The sequence below is a fragment of the Apis mellifera genome, linkage group LG4 (genome assembly GCF_003254395.2).
Source record: "Apis mellifera strain DH4 linkage group LG4, Amel_HAv3.1, whole genome shotgun sequence".
In the NCBI taxonomy this organism is placed as follows: domain Eukaryota; kingdom Metazoa; phylum Arthropoda; class Insecta; order Hymenoptera; family Apidae; genus Apis; species Apis mellifera.
The window spans coordinates 12,695,009-12,717,362 of record NC_037641.1 but is presented as its reverse complement, the minus strand read 5'-3'; the positions used below and the strand labels follow the sequence as shown (position 1 = coordinate 12,717,362).

Genomic DNA, 22,354 nt, shown 5'->3' with positions numbered 1-22,354 from the left:
ATGATTTAGTATATATTTTATTATTCTATGCGTAATATTTTACATTTTTTATTAAATATATATTTAAATATATTGTTTTCATATATTCTGCTTAATTTAAAGCATCGAGATGAATATAAAAAACTGAAGCTTATTATTTATTACTATATAATATCAATTTGAATTTGATTCTAACAATATACATATATATTTCTAATTTTTGTTATAAAGTTCTTGATATGTTACAATTGTTTCAAATATTTCATACATTAAATCAGATTTAAAATTATTTTACTATATATATATATATATAATAAATATATTAAAATTAATTGATATTTTTTTATTTTATCGCTTGCAACTAGAATTAATATATTATTAATTCTAATATATTATTAATATATTAAGTGCTAGTAATAATGTGAATAATAATGTTAGAAAAAGAGAGACACGGAAAACTAAAATAACTTTAATTGTAAATAATAACTACTTTTTTAAATATATCGACAACATTATCGATGATAATGTTACATTGTTTCAGTATGAAAAATACATTTGATGTTTTCTTCTATCACATTTTATTATTTATATTATGTTTTAAAAAAATTTATTTTTTTTAAATATTCATGCAAAAAATATAATTCGTTTTGATAACATTACAAAAAAATATAAAAAAGAAGAGAGTATGAAAAGAAAAAAGAAAAAAAGAAAAAATATAAATTTTGAAATAATGAAATTTTAAACTGCAAAAACTAAGACTACAATTTTTTTATTAATAATATTTTATTAATAATAATAATGATGGGAAAAAATAATTTAATATTATTTTTATAGTATAGAATTTAAAAATAATTGTAAAACATTTTTCGATAATATATTTATTCGATATTATATATAAAAATATTCTTAAGAGAAAAAAAAATCAATAGAATTTATTCGTATATTACAGAATATAAATAATATTTTATCAATTAATTTATAATCTCGGACAATATACATGACACATAATAATTATATAATAATTATAATAATATAATAATTATAATAATATATATTTTCAAATATACATTTTCATAATTATCAAATATACATATTAATATTAATTTATAAATTGTATAAAAGAAATTTTTGTATAAAGTAAATATATTTTTAAATTATATTTAAATTATTATTATTATTTAAATTATTATTCTTCACATTAGATATTATAATGTTGTAATTGTTAGTATTATTTCAATGAATAATGTTCTCTTCCTTTTTTCTTTTTTTCTACAGCTCTCTTTTTTTTTGTACGCACAAGTATTACAATATAACTTTTATAATCATTAAAAAAAATATATTATACATATTATATATTATATATTAAATATGAATGAAATATACAAGTGATATAAATAATAAACACACACATATATATATTTGAACATTATATCTAATAAAAACTTGAAAAATGTGATGTTTATAAAGATATAAAAATGCGTTTGGTATAATTATAATGTAGTATAATTAAAAAATAAAATTGAAAAAGAAATAATTAATCGATGATTAGCATTAATAATTATATTTATAGAATTAGATTAACTATAAGATTTGAATTATTGATATTTAACAGTTTATTATGTTTAATAAGAAATTTCTTAATCAATAACTTTTGATCGACTTACTAGTATCAATGAAATCTTTTGCGCGCCATAATAATGTTTAATAAGAACGCACATGTCCAAACAAAGAAATTTAACCATGTTGAAATAATAGCTAATTGAAAAGCAAAAGCAGTATCAATCTGTTTATTCATTATCCATTTATTATTATCTGTCATATCCGCTTCTAAATAATCCATAAAATCAAAGATCGCTTCGCAAGAAAGTCTATTACGAATAACCTGTAGAAAGAAGAGGGAAGAATGTAATCATTGTGCAAAAGAATGAGAAGATAAAGAAAAGAATTGGATTTCCTGAATGTATATCATTAAGTTCTACCTCGGCTTCACGTCCAGAATTTAAAAGATATATTAATCTTTTTCTATATTGCTCACAACTTTTGTAATAACCATCGGTCATCACTATTGCATGAGCCAATGACAAACAGCAAAGTAATATTGTAAGGAACACAGCAGGTATCCATTGTTTATACGGAGTTCGATTTTTTGGTCTTATCACTACTGTTGTTGTTGTTCTTCTGCTGTTTAAATTTCTGCAAAGAATATATACAATGATTTAATTTTTAATAATTTAAGCTAGATTTATATATGAATGAATTGATATTATTCGAATTTTATGCAAATAAAAGTGTGTATATATATATATATATATATATATATATATATATATATATATATATATAAATCAATTTCCGTACCTGTTAACATCGTTATAGATTTGTATAGGCCTATCTAAATTTCTATTAATACAACTTCTATATCCATGATATCCACTGAGACATAAACTGATTATAATTGCAGGAATCAAACCGTATACACCAAACTGGCAAAATTTCTCATCACCTCCCGTAAAACTAGCAAAGGTATTGATACTATATAATATGCAGCCGCAGTTGATACTATCGCAAACATCCAAGGTATATGTCCAATATTGCCAAACAATGACAAAACAAATCAAAGATGTCATCGATAAAAGTGCACAGGAAATATATAACACGCTAAGTATTTGTTCTGCTTTTTCTTCTTTCATTTTATTTCTTTGATAAAAAAATGAAAATTTATAAATCTAATCCAAATAATGTATAATAACTTAATAACTTGATATTCATTTCTTTATTTGATTTTTAAATATCGATTATATTTTTCTAAAATATGCTATTTCATTTTTATCATCTTTTTTATTTATTTAATTTTCTTATTACTATACTTATTTCCTCAAACTGAATATATTGATCATTATATTCTCATTATGTATGTGTTCATTTTAAATTGATTCATTTAAATTTCAAGAAATAAAACAATTGAATCACTAAGGTTTTTAGAATATTTTTTTCTAAAGCATGATTTTGCTTTGAACGTTTTTGAATTTAATTTTATCATATAAATCGAATAAAATACATTTAAAAAGTGCTAGAATAAAATAGCGATCAAATAGAAATGTAAAAAAAAGAAAATAGATATTAATATGATAAGGAAAAATAGAAAATAACATATAGATGAGAAAATGAAAGGGAATAGAAAAATTGTTCACTTTAAAAAAAGATTCATTATATATTAAAAATATTAAAAAATTGACAATTAACATACGCATATATATAAAAGCGAATTTAATTTTAAATATGCATCATGAATGATTGAATAAAAAATAAAAACTATAGTATTTATATCGATTTAATGGTTGAATTTATTTCATTAGTTTTTCAAATATTGAATTTAAAATTTAAAATATTAAAAGAGAAAAAAACATTAAACTTATTAGTAATGGATTCAAAAAAATATATTTATATATGTTTTCAATATATTCATAAATAAAATTTGTTGTATTAGAAGATTCTGATATATAATTTTAAGAATCATTAAATAAGTTAAACTCAGTTTGATTTCTTTTTCTTTTAGAAAATTAATTTTTTGATATAAAAAATAAATTATAATTTTGTACATATAATATAATAAATTGAAAATTTAAAAATCGAAAGATTTATCATTTAAATAATTTTATTATTTTTTTATATCGGAATCGTATTAAAACTTATTACAATGATCATAATACGTTTTCAATATAATCATAGTTACTAAAACTCATATCTATTTTTTCACAATGTGATATTTTTGTGGCATAATTGAAAAAAATGTTTAATAATATCTTACCTTAATTTGATATATAAATTTATTCAATGATGAGTTTTTAAACGTTGAACTTTGAAGAAAGTTTCTTTTCTTTTTTTTTTTTTCTCTCTCTATAAGATTATAGTTCCAAAATATATTTCTCTGGTAAAATGTTTTCTTCTTACCAACTGGTAGAACTTTAACACATTGAAATATTTGTGTATTTATGAATACCGCCTGTTTCTTGTTCAAATAAGCTGAGAATTTTTTACTAATATTTATCGATGCAATATCTTTATATATAAACGTTAAGGATTGCATTAAGTGAAATGCTTAAATATTTACTTCTTATTATTACTTTTTATAATAAAAAAAATTCGTGTTCCATAAAATATTTTTAACTAATATTAAATTGATGATAATATATGATAATACGATAATATCAATGAAAAATTATTATTTTTGTTTTTTTCTTTTCGTATTTTTACCGATTTATATTATTACATATATTATGTACATACTTTTAATGACATCAATTATAAGTAATAATATTCCTGTTCACATTTTTTCTTTCTTCTAGTATATATAAATTAGATTAAACTATATGACCGATGAAACACGAGAATGTTTGAGATAAACTTTGATAAGATTATCATGCCTTACCGACATTCGATAGTAATCCAGATATCACAAATTGTACATCTTATTCATATTATTGATATATATATATGTATATATATATATATACATATATATGTATGTATAATATAATATAACATAATAAATATATATATTTAAAAGAGAAATTAAAATGAAATAATTACTATTATAGTATATATAAAACATAATATGTGCGCATATATATAATAGTGCTATAGATTTTCCTTTATTTGTATTGCATATTGATTTGATTTATTTTTACTAAAACGTTTATATTCTATAGAATCTTCAAATATGATTTTCTATATACAAAACAATTTGCTTTCGTTGTGTGAATTTCTAGTAGCTTGAAATCTCGTTCCTCCTATATATTATTTAGATCTGTAAAAAAGAAGTAATATATCTGTGAGAATAACATCGTATTCGTAATTTATATTCGTATTATGCATGCAATGCATGTAATCAGAATATTTATAATAAATTTTTATTTAATTTTTATATTATGGGAAAAACAATAGTAAAATTTGTTTTATTTAATCAGTTTATTTCGCTCTTTTTATTTTTTTCTCTGGATTTTCTTTTCCTCTTCTCTTTCAAATTTTCTTTTTTCTTTATTTTTAATAAGTTAATAAAAGTCATATAAGTTTCTGGAAAATAGAATATAGCTAAAATGTAGTACAAATTGTTACTACAAATGCAATTTTCTTAATCTAACAATAAAAATTATATAAATATCTATCAAGATTATAAATATATATCAAAACGTAATTTATTTTCGCTTTTATAGAATCAAATATTTATATATGCATATATTGAATATTAATTTCATCTAAGAATATAATACATATTTAAAGAATAATAAAAATCAATTTTATATATAACATTATGCTATATATTAATAATAATGATATATAAAGAATATATATTATAATAAAGAAAAAAAATAATTATTATAAACTCAACAAAGCTATATATTATTTTAACAATGAGAATGAAAAAATATAAATAAGAATAGATAAATTTTTGTAATAAACATGTCAAAATAATAAACAATTGACTTAAATATGTAGTTAAATACATTTACATGTTTGGAAACAGGAATGGTAAAATTAATCACCTTTGGTAACTTTTGTAAAAATAATCATTCATATATAATTTATATCAATTACAGAATGCAAACCCTTCTATCATTCCTTTGTTAGTACTACTAAGAAATTTAAATCACTATAAGAAAAATATTTAGGAATATTCAGAGTTTTTGCTGTTACACACAGTCTTACGCTGGATTTATATTGCGATGCCTCAATTCCAGTAAGGCTTCTCGATTAGTCCATAAGCAATATACAGATGCTATTCCTAGTCCTATACAACCACCCAATGCACATTTTTTTAAGCCAGCTAAAAACAATTAATCGTTATTTACACAATAATAATTTTCAATTTAGATTATAATATACATTATTTAAATGGAACATACTTGTAGATTTGAACAACATTCCTGTTCCAGTTGCTGCTGCTAATGTATTTAAGGAATCATCTGTACCTCTGACCCAAGATAAAAGCACACCAAATCCACTATACATCACAGATACTATTCCAAATGTATTTGCTAACGACGATCCACTTTTCATAACATGATTGATTAATCTATAAAAAAAAATTTATTTATAGTTTAATAATATGTTATTATAGAATATAAATTTTTTCATTTTAATATAAAAATTCTTGAATACATACTGTGTTCTTCTAAGTTTCCCAGTTTGGTCAGCTAAAGATGTTGCTTTAATGCCTCTATACAAACCAGTAGCACCTCCAATACCAGCTCCTATAATACATGCTGCACCAATCTGACTAAAAGCCAATTCAAATCTTCCTCTTTGTTTTGCTGCTCCTTCCGGAAATATATATTCTGGTTGGCTTGGAGGAAGATATGCAGGATCAAAATTTAAATAGGGACTAAGTGGCGCTAATCCTTGTTGTGATGTTACTGGGAAACAATAAAATGTAAGAAAAAAATATTTAATTTTGATATTAATTATTAAATGTTTATTGATATATATGAATTATATATATATATATATATATATATGTACAATAATATAATACATTTATAATATAAATACATTTATAAACTGATTTTGCATTTTATATAAATAATATCCTTTATTATCAATAAAAAAATTTATTATCAATAAAAATTATATTATTAGTTATTAAATAAATATTAGTTCTAATTATCATATTTCTATATTTATTTTTTAAAATAAAATTTCGATATATTGATGAAGTTATCATATTTTTTTTTTTTTTACTTAATTGTTTATCTACTAATATAAAAAGTGTCTTATATATCATAATGTTTTCATTTATGAGATACATTACACAATTACATAAATTACATAAGAATTTTTTTTATATTAAAAATATAATAACGAAGTTATTTCATACTATAAATATATTGAGGTTATATATAATCGTATTTAATTAATTATACATATTTAGTTCGTATATTATATCAATTAATATAAATAAATTACAAATTACAAATCTTAATCTTTTCTACTGTAAAGTAATATTATATATGATAAATAAATTATATCATACATAATATAACTATATTACTGTCTTCTAAATTTATGCAAATTTTGTGTACTTATTTTAATCGTTAATTTTTTTAATTTACCTGGTATATTTAAATTGCTATATTTTCCACCATTTATTGTATTTTTCGCATTTTCATCACGTAAATCTATCATTTTCGATGTTAGACTGGATAAAATTTTGATTTACACTATTATCACGTTACACTCGTGAACAGACAGAGATCGCGTTCACGTTTTCTAAAATTAGTTTAAATCAATTTACTCTGAATATGTCGAGAATCATATTCTCTAACTCAAATGTTCACCGCGTTAATATATATAAATAATTATAATAAAAACTAAAGCATATCTTTATAAAGATTAGAGATTTTATAAAATGTTAAATTGATTTAAATTGATTTTTAATGTAATTATATAATTTTTACATATATATTATTTAAAATTATATATATAAATCTAAATTATAAATCTAATTAATCTATATAAAATTATTAATTTAAATGTGTCATGTAAATTATATAAAAAAAGAATATAAATACGATAAAAATAATGATGATAAAAATAAAATTCTTAATAAATAAATAAATATAAATAATAAATGTATTATATATATAATAAAATAAATTTTTTAAATTTATTTTATATTATCATTTATTATTATAAAAAAAAATTTTTTTAATTTTCACATATAAATAGTATATAAATTTATATAATAAATAATTTTAATATTATATCAAAATTTTAACATCATCGTAAATTAATTTATATATATAATATACAATAATCTTATTATATATTATTCTATGATACATATTATATTATAAAAATTATTCTATAATTTAAGCATAGTTAAGCATAGTTAAAATTAGTATTAAAATATATAAACATAAAAATTACATTCAAAATATATAATATATAATTATACGACTTTATGAAAATAAAAACTATTTAAATTATTCTGAGCTAAAATATCAATGTTCTAATAATAATTTAAAAATTGATTGAAAATCTATAAATAATTTAATAAAATATTAAAATATAAGAATAAGAAATAATAAAAAATATTAATAATATTAAAATAAATGCGTATTTAGATAATGATATAAAAATGTGCTCTAATAATAAATAAATCAAGATACGATATCGAATAAAATTTTTCTTTTGTGATATAAATTTTTCCAATATGATATAAAAACATAAATAAATTTTTGAATGATAATTCGAAATTTATTTAAGATATTAAAGTAACTAAGTTTAATCAAAATTACGTGAAATGTATATCGATCTCTTTTTCTTCTTTCTGATACTTTTATATTGCCAGCATAAACCTAAAAAGTGGAGGGGAAAGGTATTAAGAACACAGGCGACCTCTGTTGTGGCAACGGTCGTGCATCTAACTATGCATTGCATTGCTGTTGAAAATGGCGTCAGGCTCGGAGCTGCCAGAATATTCATCCCCAGCAAAACGACGAAAAGTTGACGGCATCGGTTATAGTGGTACCAGTAGCCAGAAACCTGATTTCCAAGATTGTGAGACATCGCATGATATCCCCAATGAAGATCCCGAAGGTATTTTGACAAAAATATGGTCAATTCATTAATGAAATTTACAAGATTGCAAGATGGCGGTTAAGAAGGCGTCCGCTTTCCTTGCGTTGGTTATCGTTCGTTCGTAGTTGATTGAAGACAAGAGCCGCCATGACAGTTTCTGTGTATGTCGCATATCTAAGTAGCTTCGTAGTTCATTTTTAATTTTATCGAGTATGTAATTGCGATGTTACCAAATTTTTATTTTGCTCCAATAAAATTACTTGTTAATTAACTGTAATTTTTGAACTGCTTCCTAAAACACATTCTTTATAGAAGTGACCATTTGTGCGAAAATTCACAGTGAAAATAGAAAAACTAATCTCAGTGCAAAGGTGTACAGTACATTCGATGGACGTTCACAGATGGCATGATTTTCATTATACACGAACGATACGTGCTGTTGTATCTGATTTAATGGCACCCCGCCAATTTTGAACATTTTCAAAATGATTTATTGTGATGAAATTTATCTTAAATGTGTTTTTATTCATATGAATATTACTTTCTATATTATAATATCTGGTAAACCTAAAAGATATCTAAAAGATTGCTTTTACATGGTAAAATTAATACAGAAAAAAGAAAAATCAATGGAAATAGGAAAAAAAGAAAAAAGTACGAGTTTTTATCTTAAATAGTTCTTTAGTCTTCAATTATTTTTATAATAAAGAAGTATATAGTTAATATTATTATAGAGACATATGGTGGAGATAGTGGATTCAATGAATTAAGTGATGAATCCAAATCAACTTCTATTTCACCGGATGCTACAAACTTAATGACAACCCCATCACGAATTGATTCAACTAGTGATGACACTGGTTGCCTGTAAGTTTTATTTATTATTTATAATATAAATATATCCATAATTTATATATTTTATTATTATTAATAATTCCCAATCATATTTATGTAAATCATTGCAATATAAGAAAATTGGTTTATTTTTTATATATTTCAGAATTGATACTGCAGATGAGAAGGATGAAGTATCATCAACAGTTTCAAATTTGTCTGATTTATCAGGACTTTCTGATTTTTCTGGTGAAGGAGATATCAATCATCAATGGAGAAATGCATCTTCATGGGTTCAGAAGCAAATGTTGATAGGTGCTGATCCTCGAAATCTTTTACATCATCTTCTCATGGATTCTACTCAGATTCCAGAACAGGTTGATGATTTGACTCTTTGGAAGGTATACAAGAAGAAATTTTCATTTCAGTTCAATAATCAAAATATTGTAAAAATTTAAATTTTAATTTTTGAGTGTTTGTTACCAAATATTTTGTTTAATTATATTTCAGATTATAATAAATATGATGTCAGAACCACCACGTCGACAAAAATTAAGACATATAAATACTTTGACAGATGTTGTCAGATTGATACGTAATAGTAACAGAATAATAGTTTTAACTGGGGCAGGTGTAAGTGTTAGTTGTGGAATTCCTGACTTCAGAAGTAGAGATGGTATTTATTCTAGATTAGCACAAGATTTTCCAGATTTGCCAGATCCACAGGTGATGCAGCTTTAAATATTTCTTTTGATTTAATTTATTTATCAGTTAAGAGATGGGAAATCATTTTTCATTTGAAATCATTTAACTTTTTGCACTCGAGAAGTGACTCTCAGGCATTATTTGACTTAATATAGATAGATGATTTCAGGCATTACTTGAATTGATGCGGTAACTTGAACGGAAACAATATTTATTTATGTTTGATTTTTTTAGAATATCGTTTCATGAATAATTTCTTAAGTTCTTTATATATAATTTTATATTATATATTTTATGAAATGTAGAATAATACACTTTCAAAGTTAGCTAGATTTTCTTATTTCAAATTAAATTATGGGAATATTAACTTTTTCAAAGTTTTTGAGTTTTGTAAGCATGAAATATGATAATGAAATCAAGTGAAAATGAATTTGATTTTTCGTTGAACAACGAAATTATTTCTATACATAAAGCAATCGACGGTAGAGGAAAGAAAAATAGTGAAGATAGAGATAAAGTAAGAAAGTGAAAAAGAATAATAGACAGTGAAAACGATAATGATACCGCAAAAGATATAGAAAGTTCAGAATGGACAACGTGAACAAAATCGGAAAATATATTATGAAGAAAATTTGTATCTGATAAAAAAATTGTAAAATTACAAATATCCTCAGACACAAAAAAACCATTGAATTTTTTTAAGCTGTTTTCAGTGATGAATTCATTAATGAAATGCGAAATATATATAAATTATGCTACAAAAAAGTTAGAAGGAAAGTACTATTATATGTATTTAATATGGCGAATTTGGCATGATATCATTGAAGAATTCTGAAGATTTATTGGAATAATAATAAATATGGGAACTATGGCATTGGCAAATTTACTAAAGTATTAATCAAGGAATGATATTAGCTACATTCCTTTTTATTCAAATCACATTCAGAATATATATATAGATTCAGTCAGATTTTTTGAATGTTTTGAATTTGAAAATAATTTCGATACAACATAAAAAGAACATATTTGTAATTACTTCTTCAACATAAATTTAAAATTCTTAAATTATTTTATATTGAGAGAACAGATTTGTGTAAATGAATGTATTATTAAATTCAAAAGTCGAATATCATTTATTATTTATAATCCAAAGAAACTAATCAAATAAAATATTAGAATTTACATGATAGCAGATAAACAATGACTATATTTGTGATATTTTATTCTATAATGGAGCTTTCACAACAGAAAAATTCATAAGATTTGATTTTCCAGTATTAATCAGAATTCTATTACACAGAATTTTTTTACAGAATATTGTTAGATAAACTTCCTGGTGTTCAAGGACACCATATATTCATGAATATTATATAAGTTATACCTTGGTTCAAGAATTATATAAACTAAAATATTATTTAACAATTCTAATAAAAAACTTGCCAAATAATAAAAAATAAATATATAAAAAAATATATAAAATATATATATATAAAATATATAAAAAAATCAAAATTCAACAAAAAATGCATGGTAACATATCGCGAAGATTATATTTTAATTCTGGCATTATTGAAAGATAAAAAGATTGTTACTCGAGATAATAGAATAATTCTAAAAAAGATTTTACAAAGTAGTATTAAAGTTATTATAAAAAAAATCTAATATTATTATAAACTACATAAAATATATGGGAAGTGTTGATCAAGCAGATTAGTATACTTTGATATATTGTTTTCTAAAAAAATCATTAAAATGATGGCATAAACTATTTTTTTTGAATTTAGAGATATGTTTAATCAATTCATATAAAAAATAGAGAAACAAAATAAACGACTTGGTTATTTGCAATATATAAAAACTTTAGTTGTTCAGTTGAAAGATTTTCGCCAGACTCGTGATCGAATTTCTTTCTTTCTCCAATTTCCGTTAATGAAATCTGTCTGAATGGAAAATTGCACACTACTCTAACAGGAGTTAAGAAAGATTGCAAGCTTTGCTCTCAACGAAAAACATATTTTATTGCGATAATTGATCCTGACAAATTGAAAATGTATCTTGGCTATTTTTTTATAAAATATCATAAAACAATAATATAGAGTTTAATATTTAATAAATTTTCTTCTTTGATATGTAAAGATACATAAAATATTAAAATATATAAGTTTTATAAATTAATTTGTATACGAAATCATTTTAAGTTAGCTCATTTTAAAAAAATTCATTGAAAGTTGTCTCAAATTGTTACTTCCGTCGAGCAAAAAAAGATCTCGAGCGCAAAAAGTTAAAATTTAAAAAATTTCAAATTTTCGTAAATTTGCAACTTCTAAAATTTAAATAAAAAATAATTTGTATAAATTTATTTTTATTTCATCAATAAAATTTTGCATAAATTAAATTTATGTTCAAGTTTTAAATTTATTTTAATGGTATAATTTCACTAATTGTTAATAGATTATACAAAGAAAAAATAAAAATTAAATATTTTGCAAGCGAAAAAAATGACTATTATTATTATTAGCCAATTATTTATGAAATTGAGTTTTTTTAGAAAAAAAATTTTAATATATAAAAATATATATTCTTCAAAATATAATCAAAAAAAAAAATTTCGAGTTTTAAAAGTTTCTAAATATTACGAAGTTTCAAATTTGAATTTTACGAATCCAAAAATCAAATTTCGATCCATCTCTTAAATTTCGCTTTTTGTATATTAATTTTAATTTCTTTTTTTTATACATTTCAGGCTATGTTTGACATTAATTATTTTAGTCAAGATCCAAGACCATTTTACAAGTTTGCACGAGAAATTTATCCTGGACAATTTAAACCAAGTCCTTGTCATAGGTTTATAAAAATGCTTGATAAACAGAAAAAACTTTTAAGAAATTACTCACAAAATATTGATACATTAGAACAAGTCGCAGGCATTGAAAATGTGATTGAATGTCATGGTGAGTGACATGTATGATATATATGAATGAATAGAAAAATTAAAATTTTCGTTTTGAAATTAAAGTAAATCTTTACATGTACTATATTTAAGGCTCCTTTGCTACTGCATCGTGTACAAGATGTAAATATCAAGTGAAAGCTGATGACATTAGAGAAGATATATTTTCCCAGAGAATACCATTATGTCCAAAATGTCGAATTAACACTTTGCCTCCCATTTCGGAGATTAATCTAAACGAAAGTTATAAAGGTAATTATATAAATACAAATACTTTCGTAGCGTTCATTGATGTTGTATGGTCATTTTGTATTGATTGCCAATTTCTCTATGGTGTGGAAAATTAGCTACCTAGTGATAGTTTTTGCTATTAGTCTTTCCTATAGCGCGTCGCGAGTCAGTGGCCATGAGAGAACATTATCTACTCTTTACGGAATACATCTTCGCTAAATGATGTTGCCATTTACTCTGATCTACGCATAAGTTGATACATCAATTGTAACTACGAGTAAAACCTTGGCTTGTTTATAAGCATATAAGGTAAAATTTTAAAAGTTGCATCAAGTTACCCGTGCGTGCTGTTTAGCCAGATTTGCGGGATACAATTTGTGATACGCCGTTCAAAAATTTTTGAAACTAAACAAATACGATGTGTTTACAATTGAGTAAAACAGACAGCGCAATCTGCTACGGCTAACGGAAAATATGCTTAATAGAACAATTTTCATTAGAAATTTTCATCATTTACAGATTTAGTGACACAAGGTATAATGAAACCAGACATTGTTTTCTTTGGCGAAGGACTTCCGGATGCTTTTCATGATGCTATGGCTAAAGATAAAGATGAATGTGATCTTTTAATTGTAATTGGATCGTCATTGAAGGTCCGGCCAGTAGCATTAATACCTTCTTCTATTCCATCTCATGTTCCACAAATTCTTATTAATCGAGAATCATTACCACATTTAAAATTTGATGTTGAACTCTTGGGAGATGGTGACATTATTATAAATCAATTATGTCATTTGTAAGTATCATTTATGATTACTGTATATAGTTAACTAATATAATAGTTAACTAATATATCATATATTTATATATATAAATATGTTTGTATTCTTAAAGAATGGAAAACAGTTACAAAGAAGTATGTTGGAATGATACAATACTTAAGGAAACAACGCAATTGTTAGCATTGCGTTATATAACAGATGATACTTGGGAACAAAGTCAAGATACATCATCAAATACCATATTATCACGAGACAGTGTAGAAATTAATTTTAAAGCACATGATCCTCAATCTATTGAAAGTCAAGACAATCTTATGATTCACAATAATATTGTAGAACACTATGAAGAGAATATGAATGCGCGTATTTCACCTTTCTGTAACGATCATACCAATAGCATAGAAGAAAAATTCAATCTTTTAGGAGAGAGTCCAAAAAGAAGATTAGGAGAATCAAGCATAGAAAGTAGCCCAAAAAGAATGAACTTTGGCAGCAATTGTGTATTACATTTCAATACATGTCCTTCAAAGACAGAGATTATTTCAGAGAGTTCAATCGATTATAAATTTCATACAGTTTCTGTAGAATCTACATCGAAAGATATTGGGAAAATTTACAGTTTAGAAGAGTGTCAAGTATTTCCAAGAATAATAGAAATCTCTTCGGAAAGTGCATTATTAGATTCTACCTTAAAGCCGCATCATTGTGTAGAAAATAGAACATCTTTAAAAATGAATAATGATTATTCAACAATGAATTCTACTGAAATTGAAAAAACGAATTTTAAACCAAGACAAGCTTCTATCGATTCTGCACTAGACTCTGGTGTAGGTGACAGTTGTAATAGTGTTGACAGTCACGAAGACAAAAATAGCAAAGAAGAATTAAAAAATGGAACATTAAATCAGCATTGTTGGCATCCTAAAATACGAAAAAGTCTTGCTGAAAGATTACCAGGTATATAAAAATTATTATATAAAAATTAAATTTGTTCTCTTTTATTTTCTTTTTTTTCTATTTCTTTTATGTTTAAATAAAGAATAATGATAAATGTAGAAATAAGATGTTATTTTTTTGCAGAAAATTCTTATTATCAATTGGCACCTGGAAAATATATATTTCCTGGAGCAGAAGTATATTCAGATCCTGAAGAATACGATCATTGTTCGCTTTCTATAAATTCTGAAAGTTCGGATAGCGATAGTGATTCTTCATCTATAGATGAAGAAGAAGATGATGAAGTTGAAGAGGAAGAAGAAGAGGAAGAAGAAGAGGAGCAGGATGAAGAAAATGAGAGGAATGAAAATCAAGTTGAAGATAATGATGATAAGCTGAAAGAAAAATTAGGTATGAAAAAAGAAGGTCATGAAGAGGAGATTAATGAGAAAAACATTAAAGAAGATGTAAAAGGACACAGAAAAATAGAAACAAAGAATAATAAGATAGAAACAGAAAATAATCAACGAAAAATAATGGAAAGAGAAGATGAAAGGAGAAACATAAGTAAGTTTCATAATGAGAATATTTTAGAAAATTAAAAAAAAAATGTAAGTTTGTTATTAAATGAAAAATGATTAACATAAATAAAAGTGATAAATTGGTGAAAAAAAAAAGAAAATTAATACAGATGCTAATACGTAACGTGACTGAAAATATAAAATGGACAACAGCAAATTATTCATGCAATGATATACATGACTTAGGGTAAATTGCATCTGAAAAGTAACGATTTTAATTCTTACTTTTATCAAACTTGCTTGTTTGATGAAGCAAATGATAAATAGTTGGAGGAAAGTGCAATTTTTACCATGTTTCACGTATACATACTGTCTTTACACGCGTAAAGAGATGAAAAAAAAAGACTCCTAATATAAGTAGGATTCATGTTTATCTTTTACTAAGATTTGTTAAAGATTTTTTAAATAAGCTACATTTTACAGTGAACTAGTCACAGAACATTAGAAGTTACTGTGAATCACAATTTTGTAGTTATGATAGAAATATAGCAATGGTAAAATTTTTGTTATTATATGGAAAACTTCTTTATAAAAGATGTTTTCAATAGCTTGTTTGCAAAAAGTTCTCTAAAAATATCTTATAATTTTTATTTTTAAAAAGTACAAACTGAATAATATTTTCAGTGAATTTAATAATTTGCATAATTAAAAATAACCATATTCACATATAAATGATTCAGAAATATAAAACATAATTAAAAAATTTGTATCGTTCGATGATTATAAATACTGATATTTGACGAATTATAAAAATATTTGCGATAATTTTTTAATAAGCAATTAAAGATTTGTAAAAAAAATTTTTTTTAGAAAATTCTGAAAAAAAGTTGAAAGTAAATATATCTTTAGAAAAGAAAGATGTAAAATTGCAATTTTACAAGTCTTGCAAAAAAAGTAAGACTATCCATGACTTACTTATGATAGATGCTATAATTTTTTCTCTTTTTTTTCTTTCCTCTCTTAATTTTGTATATAATGTTTGATATTATTTTTTTGATTTTTTCTTTTTTTCATTTTGTCATTTATTAGTGTTAAGAGTCTGGGAACCAATGTTCGAAATGGATTTGATTCGAGAATATAATTCGTAAATATTTCATTAAAAAAAATAAATTATAGTCATTTAGAATATTGTGCAATTATAGAAGGATAAAAATGATTTAGTATATTACGCGATATATTCTCGAGAAAAAAGGTATACAATGAATATATGAGATAAAACAATGCACGTCAGTGTTTATTCCATTGAAATAAAAAATTTAGATCGGTATAACTGAAAAGAATAAATTCTTTTCAATTTAAAATATTTTATAAATATGTATCCAAATTAAAATATGCAAAATTAATTTTTATAAAGAATATTTAATGATTTATTTCAAGAGAAAATTTAATGAGAAATGACAGTGAATCTTTTTTTTAACAAAAAAAGAAAATTCCAAGATAAATTAGTATTTGTTTTAATATTGTAACTACTTTTACTTATTATTATTTCATTCTTACAATTTATATTATTATAATATGCTATCGTCATTAATTCTTTTGCTATTATATTTTACTCATGCAGAATTATTATTAGTAATTATTTATGTTTTGTAAATTATTGTATAAGTTAGAGAAATCGAAAGAATGTCGAATATTAAGTAGTGATCGCGAACTATGTATTTTTGATGCTTCATTTGATAGTGTATATGAAAATATGAACAAAAGTATTAATTATGTCACAAGACTTGTAGAAAGAAGTACATTAATGTGTTTGAAGAAACGCATTAAATGAATAGAGAATGGTGTTATGTGTATGTGTATGTATGATATTATGTTGTGCGTGTTATATGTATAATTATAAAACATTTTCAAAAACTATAAAGAAGGTGCTCTGTATATTATAAAATTTTAGCATTGGAAAATGAGAGGAAGAAAAAGAAAGAAAGGAAACTTGAAAATGGCGAAGACAAATACACTCTATAGATTTAAGTTTTAGCAATAAGTATCATTAGTTTCAATACAAAATTAATCGCGATCATATTGTAGCAAAAATGTTTAAATTCGTTAGATTTGATTCTTTTTCTCTCTCTCTCTCTCTCTTTTTTTTTTTTTTTTTTTCTCCTCTCCATTAGAGCACGGGTGAATGTACAAAGCAATGTTGGATAATTTTGGCATTGCATATTATTTTTATATGAATGTGAGTAAAATGAAATAGACAGAAAGAAAAAAAATGTAAACATGCAGAATTAACTCATTAAGAACTAACGTTACGTTAACGCAACATTTACATTTTTTTTTTTTTTTTTTTTTTTTTTTTTTTTTCTATAGTTAATATTACATACATAATTAAATTTTGTTTTTTAATTTTGTTATAGTTATAAAAGAAAATTTTAAGAATTTGTTTTATAATACTAATAATCTTTTTCAATATTATTTTTGCTTTCTTAAAAATTCTAAAATTTTATAAGTTTGGATTTATAAATGTAATATTTATAAGTATTATGATGATATATATTCTTTTTTAAATCATGAAAATTTCATTTGTATTTTTATTTTTTGTAGTAATTTTCTATAAATTATCTGTTTTAATATATATTTTGTACTTTGACAAAATATATTATATTTTATACATAAAAATATATTTTATTTTCTTTTTTCATTAATGTTGTGTTTGTGCAACTTTTAGGTAATATTCCACTGCATAGTCCTTAATAAGTTAAACAAAAAAAAAAAAAAAAAAAAAAAAATAATGTATGATAATCTTCGAGAAATTGTACGTAATGAGTTTAAATCAAATGTGTTGTATGCATCACGTGAATATGTGTGAGCATGCGTGTATATGTATATAGGATCAAAATCCTTTTAAAATGTATTGTCACCATTTTTACTAGGAAGAAATAAGTGAAATTTATTATTACTATTCTAGAACAAAATATTTGTTCCAAAAGTCATTATCCATAAAATCTAAAATGAGTATCCATATATGTATATTGATTATAGATAGTAAACAAATGAGATTAGTAGATTATCAAAAATAACTCAAGATTTATTAAATACGTTTTCAACGCGTGACATGAAGTTTTATTTTTTATTATCAAAGCATATAAAAATGTAATAAGAAAACTGTGAACATTGAAAATTTTTAGAATGATTGAAATGAAATGAATAAAGAAGGAGGGAGGGAGAGCGAGCGAGCGAGCGAGCGAGCGAGAGAGAGAGAGAGAGAGAGAGGGAGAGAGAGAGAGAGAGAGAGAGAGATTCATTTGAGAATTTAAAACAAAAGTTTAATTTCTTACGAATGTAGTTAGCTTATAAAATATACAAGATATATCTTCTGCGCTATGTACAAATAGCTTTATTTATCATTATTTTGCAAATCGATATGCAAAAAGTATAAATTAGGAATTATTTTTTAAAAAGCTATACTTTATTTTTATTTATTTAAAATTCATATAAGTAGATAAATATATAGATAAATAGGTTGATAAAAAATAAATAAATACATAAATAGATAGGATAGATAATAGGTACGCATATAGACAAATAGACAAATATATAAAGTGGACACCAGGCAAAAGGAGATAGGATAGATAAAGAGCAGATAAATAGGCACACAGAAACAAAAAAATATAAAAGAAAAATTAAGATACATATAGATATTACGTATGCTGCACGCAATATACATACATTTTGTGTGTATGCAAAAATATATTGAATGCACAAACTGTGTATATATAAATATACATATACACTTTAAATGTGTATAGAAAATTAATTTTAATCGATACTAAACATTTTTCATAACTTTTGAAACTTGATTCCTCTCTCTCTGTTAATCGACTAGCATAGTTATATGCTACAATTGCATTGTATCTTTTTTGAATATAATTTTCATGTATACGATTTATTTTTAATGTATCGTTAATTTTATTCTTGTATTTTATTCTTAAATTTTTTTTTAATTTTCAGTTATTTAAAGAAAAAAAAAGAGAAAAAAATAATGAATGATAAAATATGTTTTATGCATTTATATTATAATTTAAATATATTGCATACTGTCGATTCAGAGAGAAGCATTGCAAGAATTCGACAATCATGCCAACTCCTTTTTTTCATGTACTAACTTTTTGTATAAATGTGTCACATGTAAATATTTATTATTTCTACTGTATGATGAGAATATTAAAAAGTAATCGCTTCAGCTGATCAGTGAATTATTATGCAATATTTGTTTTCTGTTTTCTTGTTTTGGAATATAAAATCAAAACAATTTACATAATAATACTATTATTGCTTATATCTATTTTGCTCATATATTAATAAAATAATGCTAAATAGTTTTTTTTCAAATACTATTCATTGTTCAGCCGATACGAAAGAATGCGAGATGCAAGTTTTTGGATTTTTTATAATTTGTTATTTAATATAATGGATGTTATAGAAATGTTTTCTATATTTAAAGTTATAAGTTTTCTGTTTTTTTGGTATTATTAACGTGTAAGCTTATATCTTAAATTAAATACTTTTTTATGATAATAAAATGACTCGTTACTTTGTTTTATGTAACACTTATACTCATTGTAATCAATCCATTTTGAATTGAAAATTTAATTTAATTTCTATTATTCTTGTTATTATTAAGAGCACAATAATAGTTGATAATAATATTATATTGAATAATGAAAAAAAAGCATATAAATTTCAAAGAAATTGAAAAAATATTTAAAAGATAATAAAATGAAATTCGATTATAATGCAAAATTTTTTGAAAATCAAATAATTTTTAACAATAACAATAAGAATTGTTATTATTATAATATATCTAATTTTAAAACTTGACTTTTTCTATTCTAAAATGTTGAATGGATGATAAAAATATTGAAGAATATATTTAAAAAAATAAAATATATAAAAATGAATGAGCTAATTCTTTGAAATAATTCTTATGAAAGTAAATGGTTGTTAATAAATTAGAGAATAATGAATATATACAGCAGGCAAGATAGATTCTATTTGTTTGCTTGCTTATATGTTTGTTTATTTATTGTGTGCATGTGTATGCGTGTGCGTGTATATATATATGTTTATATATATATATATATATATACTTATTTATTTATTTACTTATTTTATTTATTTATTTACTTCATTGTTGTATGTCATATAATAGTTTTGTGTCGTATATTGCAATTATCATAAATCAAATTTGAAAATAGGCTTTAAATTATTATAACAATATATCTTAGATAATAATTGAAGCGCTCCCTGGAATCAATAGAGCTGAAAACTCTCGCAACAATTTTCACGAACTTTTATCGAAATTTACGCCTGTATATGTAGGGAACCGTTTCAATTACGATATTATCGCTATATATATATATATTGAACACTTGTTGAAATCCCCCGTTAAGAAAGATTTTCAAATGTTCAATTAAAATGAACATTTCTTATACGTATTATCGAGTGTTCATCTAATAGAATACTTAATACATCATACTAGTTTCAGTCGAAACAGCAGATGACGATTTACTATTTACCTTCCATTTCCTATAATTACGTTATGCGTAATAATAACCATAATATAATGATAAACATTATTACCACCACAGAGCATTAATAGTGTTATAATAGCACTGTTGCTAGGGACGCATGAAGATATATTTATGTGACGGCGGCCCCACTACCTGTTTAATGCAATGAACGATACTCATTCATCCGAATAAGATTCATTATACACATACATAATATTCAGTGTAGTATCATTACATTATATATTAACTCGTATCGGTATATTTTCCTTCATATTGTTTTTTTTTTTTATTCTTCTTCTATGTTCTTCTTTTGTATTTAAAGAAGACTCTAATTGAACGATTTCGAGACATCCATTGATTTTGTTTTGGCCAAGTATGTTGTTGTATTTATTTATAAAGTTAATTATGATTTTTTTCTTTATCCATCGCATTTTCTTTTCTTTCACTCTTTTTTTCAATTATTTCTTTTTGTTACACTTTAACATAAACATTCTTGTATAATTTTCATAATTAGCGATCGCTTATGACTATTTTTCGCTATGATTTTTACTTCAACAAAAAATTAGAATGAAGAGAAATTAAAAAAAATTAAACGCGAAATATAGCTATCATATATATTCGACGTAAAATAGCAAAATTTTTGATATGAGATCATTATCAATTGTATCTGTTGTGACATGTATCGTGATATTTCTGTCGTTTTTTTTTTTTTAATTTTTTTTTTTTAATTTTTTAATTTTTTAATAATACAAACCACATATATATAAAATAAAAATTATCATTCTTTTCCTTTCTTTTTCTTCTTTTTTCTCTTGTTTTAAATTTGATAATATATGTGAACAGGAATATTCAAGGAAATGGCAATGAGAAGATACAATTGGATAAACAAGAAGCACACCTAAAAGGAAATGATATAGTATAGTAATAAAGAAATGTAATGATATAATGGGAATTAGTGATAAGATGGTGATAGTAAGAAAGGGAAAGAAAAGGAAAATTATGTTCATGATATTCTGAAATTGGAAACAATTTTCCAAGTCTTTCGTTTCTTCTTCGGTTTTTTCTTTTGAGATCAAAGTATATATTATCCAATCAAAAACAAAAATAACTCTTTTTGATACGACAATAATAATATTATTATTGTTATTATTATGTATTATTTAATCAATATAACATTATTTAGCTATTCCTGTGGTAAATCGAAGCTTTTATTTTCGCACGCAGGACAATTGAAACAAAGCTTTTTAATTTGATACACGAAATTCA

The 22,354-nt window shown here is 23.1% G+C and overlaps 3 protein-coding genes and 1 long non-coding RNA gene across 8 annotated transcripts; 2 read left to right on the top strand and 2 right to left on the bottom strand.

Moving 5' to 3' along the window:
* Positions 1 to 1,577: 1,577 nt before the first annotated feature.
* Positions 1,578 to 4,513, bottom strand: LOC107964262. The gene is made up of 5 exons (XM_026440019.1): positions 4,267 to 4,513; positions 3,788 to 3,942; positions 2,338 to 2,676; positions 1,959 to 2,172; positions 1,578 to 1,861 (listed from the first exon to the last, which is right to left on the bottom strand). The coding sequence occupies exons 3-5, from the start codon at positions 2,667 to 2,669 to the stop codon at positions 1,649 to 1,651; spliced, it is 759 nt and encodes a 252-aa protein (XP_026295804.1). The 5' UTR covers positions 2,670 to 2,676; positions 3,788 to 3,942; positions 4,267 to 4,513; the 3' UTR covers positions 1,578 to 1,648.
* A 96-nt stretch (positions 4,514 to 4,609) lies between these two features.
* LOC552727 (mitochondrial import inner membrane translocase subunit Tim23) lies at positions 4,610 to 7,263 on the bottom strand. 3 transcript variants are annotated; one of them, XM_625102.6, is made up of 5 exons: positions 7,089 to 7,263; positions 6,143 to 6,392; positions 5,883 to 6,052; positions 5,686 to 5,803; positions 4,610 to 4,786 (listed from the first exon to the last, which is right to left on the bottom strand). In XM_625102.6, exons 1-5 carry the CDS (start codon positions 7,159 to 7,161, stop codon positions 4,777 to 4,779), a joined length of 621 nt encoding a protein of 206 aa, XP_625105.2. In that variant the 5' UTR covers positions 7,162 to 7,263; the 3' UTR covers positions 4,610 to 4,776. The 3 variants fall into 3 exon arrangements, with proteins under 3 accessions (XP_625105.2, XP_006569402.1, XP_006569400.1); XM_006569339.3 differs by having other exon boundaries at positions 5,678 to 5,803; positions 7,089 to 7,262; XM_006569337.3 differs by lacking the exon at positions 4,610 to 4,786 and adding an exon at positions 5,529 to 5,612.
* Positions 7,264 to 8,276: 1,013 nt separating this feature from the next.
* Positions 8,277 to 15,980, top strand: LOC411917 (NAD-dependent protein deacetylase sirtuin-1). Of its 3 annotated transcripts, XM_026440018.1 has the most exons (10): positions 8,440 to 8,577; positions 8,872 to 9,213; positions 9,294 to 9,426; positions 9,560 to 9,794; positions 9,904 to 10,119; positions 12,842 to 13,049; positions 13,142 to 13,300; positions 13,799 to 14,075; positions 14,174 to 15,018; positions 15,142 to 15,980. In XM_026440018.1, exons 2-10 carry the CDS (start codon positions 9,045 to 9,047, stop codon positions 15,597 to 15,599), a joined length of 2,700 nt encoding a protein of 899 aa, XP_026295803.1. In that variant the 5' UTR covers positions 8,440 to 8,577; positions 8,872 to 9,044; the 3' UTR covers positions 15,600 to 15,980. The 3 variants fall into 3 exon arrangements, with proteins under 3 accessions (XP_395386.3, XP_026295802.1, XP_026295803.1); XM_395386.6 differs by lacking the exon at positions 8,872 to 9,213 and having other exon boundaries at positions 8,277 to 8,577; XM_026440017.1 differs by having other exon boundaries at positions 8,277 to 9,213.
* Positions 15,981 to 20,449: 4,469 nt separating this feature from the next.
* LOC107964312 lies at positions 20,450 to 22,118 on the top strand. The gene is made up of 2 exons (XR_001702758.2): positions 20,450 to 21,461; positions 21,932 to 22,118. It is a non-coding gene; the product is annotated as an uncharacterized LOC107964312 (long non-coding RNA).
* The last annotated feature ends 236 nt before the right edge of the window (positions 22,119 to 22,354 follow it).